Source organism: Siphateles boraxobius, unplaced genomic scaffold (assembly GCF_051911475.1).
Source record: "Siphateles boraxobius isolate OS27281-9 unplaced genomic scaffold, OSU_SipBor_1 16, whole genome shotgun sequence".
Classification (NCBI taxonomy): Eukaryota; Metazoa; Chordata; class Actinopteri; order Cypriniformes; family Leuciscidae; genus Siphateles; species Siphateles boraxobius.
In genome coordinates, this window is record NW_027508766.1 from 16,544,324 (window position 1) to 16,550,507 (window position 6,184).

Below are 6,184 nucleotides of genomic sequence, written 5' to 3' on the forward strand. Positions count from 1 at the left end.
TGTGGAAACAGCAGGGAGTTTGTGAGCTGATGAAAAGCTCAAATTAAAGTATATAAATGGGACTGTGCAATAATCGCGATATAACTTTGTGTGATTATCAAATCAAAGGCTGCGATTTGATTAAAAATCTATATATTCTGATGCATTGCGTGTTTCAGAGTGCAGCACTGTTTTATGACCCGGTGTCTCAGAGAGCCTCAGTTCACAGTAAATGAACAAACTCTATCTCTGCATTTTAACATGCATTTGGAAAAGAAACCTGTGTCATTGTTTACTTTATTAAAACATTCGCATAAATTCCAACATTGCTTAAATTTCTAACATGTTTACAGCATTTTATCAGTATTCCGCCAAAATAAAAACTGGAGAATTTGAAATGTTAAAAGCTCTACGGTTTGAACGTTTTGTAATAGTATTTGTATTGTAACTTGCAATGTAGTATAAAATTATTCTCATATTTATTTTTAACTATTATTTACAATAGTAATATATTTCTGTCTTAATTTTTTACAAAGGTAAAACACAATAATTATTATTAGTATCATTCAATTTGATAAAGTTCTTAAAACAGTGTAAGTTTAATGTGGACTGAGACACTAAAAAGAGATTTGAGTCCACTTTAGAGTAAAAATAAAGCAATGTTGTCGAATGTGTTTTCCTTGAGCTTTTGACATACAAGAGGTCATCATACTATAAGAATATCATTTAAGTCCAAAAACAGCTTTTATTGTTATATAATTTAAATATTAACTTAAAATCTCAGGGGGTACTTTGAGTAAATATTTTACATCTTAAGAGTAATAGTAAAAACTACTATTTTAAACATGTCATTATTAGGGTACCTCGTTATTGCAACTGATCTTCCAACGTTTTATCTTCTCAGATCACAGATGGACGATGGCATCAGACACAGTTCATTTTCCGGACACAGGACCCAAACTTACTGCCCATTGTGGAGGTCTACAATTTGCCCACCTCTAAACCTGGCTCACATTACCACCTGGAGGTGGGCCCTGTATGCTTTTTATAAAGAAAGCAACAATGGAAGCCAAAAAACCCTGATGAACAGGATTACAGAGTCTCTGTTAGCCTAGAGGCCAACACAACTGGCCTGAGTTTTGTACCTCTCCTCTCAAGCATGGACCTCAGCCTTTAAACATGAGGAAAGAGGAAGCGAGAGCAGCTTTGGAGGAAACAAGACTTCTTATGCGAGCAGCTCGAGATGAGAGATGCTGTCTTTTCAGAGCAAAACAAGGCCTGGATATGTTAGAGGTGCTTGAGGTGCTTATTAAACGCTGTTAGAAGTCTTAATTTATTCACAGTTGTGTTTTTCGCACATGATCCATTTTGGACAAGCTATAATGAGCTTAACATATATTTTTAATGAAGTACTTATTTTGTATTCTATAGTTATACATGATCGTGTGTATTTATACATGTACATGTGTGTGTATGTATATTTTCTGTAAAGTGCAATAGAGAATGAACAGATTGTTTTTAAAAGATGAATCTTCTGTTTGGCTGTTCTAAGGAAGTGAGGTTTACTGTCACTCATATCATTCAATTCAGGTTTATTGTCATGCGTACTTGTTTATATCTGCGTGTCTGTTGTAAAAGCCTCAGATACCAACACACATATGCATTCATTCATAGCCAGAATATGAGTCAAGGTGAATCCAGACTTGAAAAGTAACATGTAAGCAGCTACCTCCCATCTCTAATTTTTTTGGTGTTTTGGGACAGTATGTTTTAAATAAATGTATTCACATGCATTTAACTCCTGTGGTTAGATTTCTGTTTTTAACTGAAGTGCCTTTTATACCTTAAAAGGGAATATTTTTGTAAAAAAAAAAAAGAATTTCAAAGGAAAGTTAAAATTCTTTTTCCAGCCAAAAATACTTTTAATCCTCTATTATGCCTTATTTGTACAAATATTTGAACTTTAAAGGCACAATAACTCCTTCATTATAGCAGACATCACAAAGCATTATGATTTATATTACTCAGCTGTATTTGCAATTGAAATAAGCCCTATCTGACTGCAGAAGTAATTGTTTGGCATGGAAAATATGCTCTGCTGCGTCAAAATTACAGATTTTTAGTTGAGGTATGTGTTCAAATTAGAAACCTGAGTTGTATTATTGCTGTTGCTGGTCAAAATGACATCATGGTGAGCTAATTATATTAATATCAGTGACCAAAAAGAGTTATGTATGAAATTCTTGTGAAATATTTCTGTTTTGATCAAAACTGTCAGGGGCCATCTTATCTTGCCACAAGAGGTTGTTAAAAATCTGTTCTTTGTATGTGTAAATTTGAGGTCTCATTGTAATGCATGTTGTGATTTCAGAGCAAAGAAAGAGGTGGATATTCTTATAATGAATATTTTTACATTACCTCCATAAAACCAAAGAACAAAGATTTCAGTTTTGTGTAAATTAAATCACATGGATACCACAGAAATATGAGTATGGAGGACAGCAGTCCTTATATTTGTCTATCTGAAGTTGTTTTGGCCGTTTGAATAAATAAAGAATGTTGAAAACATGCTGACAATGTTCATACCCACCCTTGTTTTGTTCCAAACCCGTATGCTTTTGTTTTATCAATGAAACACAAAAATAGCTTGAAGAACCTTTACGACACTCTTGACCATATGACGACAGTTCAGATTGACTGTGAACCAATTAAAAAAAAACGGATTTACTCTACAGTAGATTCATTTGGCAATGGACACACCACCCGTTGATGATGCTTCTCAATTGGAAGGCTGCACATCTCAGCTGCCAAGACATTAAGCTCCATCAAAGGACATCTCAATTTGAAGGACCCTTGGAAGGCAGCCTTCGCTTTGTGTCCTCCTTTCGGCTCATTTTGAAGGATGCATCAAGTGTATCCTTCACTTGCCTTCAGTCATTCACAATACTTTGCACACATACCAATTAATGAAAAAAAAAAACTGATGAAAAATTAGCTGGCACTGAGCTTTTTTCTGAGTTTTCTAGTAAAAAACGCATGCAAATAGAAAAAAACGCATGCAAATAGAAAAAAAACACATGCAAATTAAAAAAACATCTTCATCAGTTTCACAACACTCCAAATGCTCATAACACAACCAAATACAGAAACGGGCTGCAAATAACACAGACCACAACGCAAATGTTTCCGGGGGAACCAAATAAGTTACGAACCCGGCTGGGACGTGCTTATTGCTCGTGAGCATCCCTATGCCCCACTCCCTTCAGACGTCAGAAGTGGGACTTTGTTGTGAGCTTGGCACTAGTGTGCCATTATGTAGCCGTTTGGAACGCACTTGATGAAGGGAGCAACGAAAGACAAGTTATTTCCTCATTATTTTCACCTGGGATGCCCATGACAACGCAGCAGGTTGTCCATTAGCTTAATAGCTGTTCTGACGACAGAAATATAGTGCTGTTAACATAACAGTTGCAGATAAAATGTAGGCATTTTTTTTATTTTTACTTTACAAATTCTTTTTTTAAATATGCTTTGTATATCTGTGTTATATATCTACGGAGCCCCAAAGGGACGTGGTGGTGGAAAAAAATGTAGGATGGGAAAAAATAAAATTCTCAAAACTTTTGCGTTCCCTCGCAAAACTTTTGCGTTCCCTCGCAAAAATATTTTCGTTCCCACGCAAAACTTTTGCGTTCCCTCGCAAAGATATTTGCGTTCCCACGCAAAACCTGTTGGAAGCTCGGACAGACACTTCCTGTTTCATGTCCCGCATGACAGTGCTTCAGAGCTCCGTACGTTAATGGAGCGTTTTTTAGTGTTTGAACATGGACTCAAATATAAAGCAATGCGGTCAGTGCTTAACTCAAGGAGTTCAGTGAAGTTGGCAATTCGCATTGGCTATTCGAACTTCCCGCGGATTAATATTCTTGAGCTAAACGTTGTTAAAACACAAACGACACCTATTTACAATCACAGTAACCTAGACAACGAGCTACAACCCAATTTTCCTCAAAAGGAGCTTTAAAATATAAATTTGTCTTTAACCAGCCAATTGAGAGACAAGTCCGAATAAGGGGCCGTCTGCAAAGTGCAAATCCCAAAACCTTCTGCACATTTTATATTATAAACATATTCAATAGCTTCACTGTGATACACTGTACTGTCACCGAATTCAGTTCACGCAGTGATTGCTCTCCTGCTGGTTATACTACAATAGGAGACTTTTGATTTAAAAAATGCATTATTTATAGCCACTATTTGAAGGGAAAGCCACAATGGACTGCAATAACCACTGTCCAACCGATGTACGCTTAACCAGAGATGCTCTTATTATTGGGAGATACGAAGGTCTGTGGCTGACTCTACCATTGGAGAAAGCGTAACGGCTAACTAGGATCACGTGTCCCTTGATAACCAATCACACACTACAACCTTGACGTTATTAGCTACATCCAAAAGCTAAGGCAACTGACTTGTTGCCTCGCTGCCCTATCAAGCAATGACTTTGCAGGCAGTGTTTGCGCATGAAGGTACCTCACGTAACTGATTTCGGACAGACTTCTGAGCCAGCGTAACAGTTTAATGATCAAAATAGAGTGAGTTTCGGTGAAAACTAAACAAAAATGTAATTACTACAGTAGTAATTTCATGCTAGAAATGACACCAGAGGTGGAAAATATACACACAAACTGACCAGCAATCACAACTTTCAGACACCATCTTTATTTTTCTAGCTCAACTGTCGCCCAAAAAAATAATCAGATGAAGGTATCTCAGGAGAAAGGAAGTGAAGCTAACATTGGATTCGGACATGCCTTGATGCCTTCCTTATAATGCTTCCTACCTCTGAAAGCGGTAATTTTACGATTTTGGATGCAGCCAGTCATTGTTTGCAGATACCATATAAAAGATGAGAAGTGCCGTAAACTGAATCAGACCTGTCGCGAGTCTGTGACTTCTTAGAATGTGACTTCTGTGACATCTTGTTAGAATGATTTGCATATTGCTAGCATGATTTTTAGCAATATGCTAGCATGATTAACATGTTGCTAGCATATTTAACCTATTGCTTGCATGTTTCATCAAGATGCTAGCATGATTAGCATATTGCTAGCATAATTAGCATGTTGCTTAAATGATTCTAGCATAATGCTAGCACATTTTGACTTGTTTTTATCATGTTTAACCCTAAGAAAATTGCAATTAGCATGTAGCTATTCACAGCTAGCATGTGTAGCATGTTGGAAGTCCTGTTTGGTAGCATGAGTCAAAAGAGTCAACCCCCATCTGATGAAGAGATATAGGTCTTGCAAACGGTTGCTAGGGTACTCTTTTTGGTTGCTATGGAGTGGCTTGGGAGCTGCCAATGATGAAACTCCAATAAAGGCTGCTTGTCATTATGAATGATATAAACCAACTCCCATGTCTCTGTGACATTCAGAATACAAGATATACCTCTTTGGATTTGGGTTGCAAGGGTGCTCGGGAATGGTTGCTAGGGCTTGGCTAGGAAGTGCTGAGGTGATTCATGATTGGCTGTTTGCTGCCCCGACTCAAACTAGCCCACCCTCATGTTTCTATGACACTTCTATCCAAAGACATCCCTTTGATCTCTTTCAATAGAAGTCTATGGAACTTGTTGCTATGGTGCTCTAAATGGTTGCTAGGGCATGGCTTGATGGCTTCACAATGATCTCGAGAGACTGATTGGTTGTCTGAGTAAAATCAGCCCGCCCCCTTGTCTCTATGACACTGTGATCCAGAGTTATGTTTAATACAAAATCCCTATGCAATGTACCATAGTAGGAGAAACACATGCGTTTCATGGGCCATAGTAAGTCAATGGGAAAATTTGGGCACCTCTTGCCCCCTTGGGGTACAACTTTTACCCTATTGTGAGGCATGTTCTTACAGAGCCTGCCAGCCTCTTTAAATGTGGTGACCCACACGTTTCTGTGAAATCCTCGCTCAGAGCTACAAGTCGTCAAATTTCGTCACAATGTTAAGTCTATGGGATTTTTGGCCAAATTTTTCTTTACCGATTTTTACTTACCGTACCGATCTTCGCCTGGTAGGAGAAAAATTTGGCCAAAAATCGCTTAAAAAAGAAAATCGCTTCAAAAAAAAATCGCTTAAAAAAGATATAGCACACCTCTCCTCAATAGCCCGCATGATTTGACACCTCACTCATGGGTATGTGACAAAC

The 6,184-nt window shown here is 37.6% G+C and overlaps 1 protein-coding gene across 3 annotated transcripts in view; it reads left to right on the forward strand.

The window, feature by feature from the left end:
- col27a1b (collagen, type XXVII, alpha 1b) overlaps positions 1-2,550 on the forward strand; it is a 150,518-nt gene extending 147,968 nt beyond the window's left edge. For all 3 annotated transcript variants that reach the window (XR_013204175.1, XM_077231775.1, XM_077231774.1), the window contains one exon: positions 884-2,550. Coding sequence is in view for 2 of the 3 variants with exons in the window: in XM_077231775.1 (XP_077087890.1) it covers positions 884-1,030 (147 nt within the window). In the remaining variant the exon portion in view is untranslated. The remainder of the gene's footprint in view (positions 1-883) is intronic.
- The last annotated feature ends 3,634 nt before the right edge of the window (positions 2,551-6,184 follow it).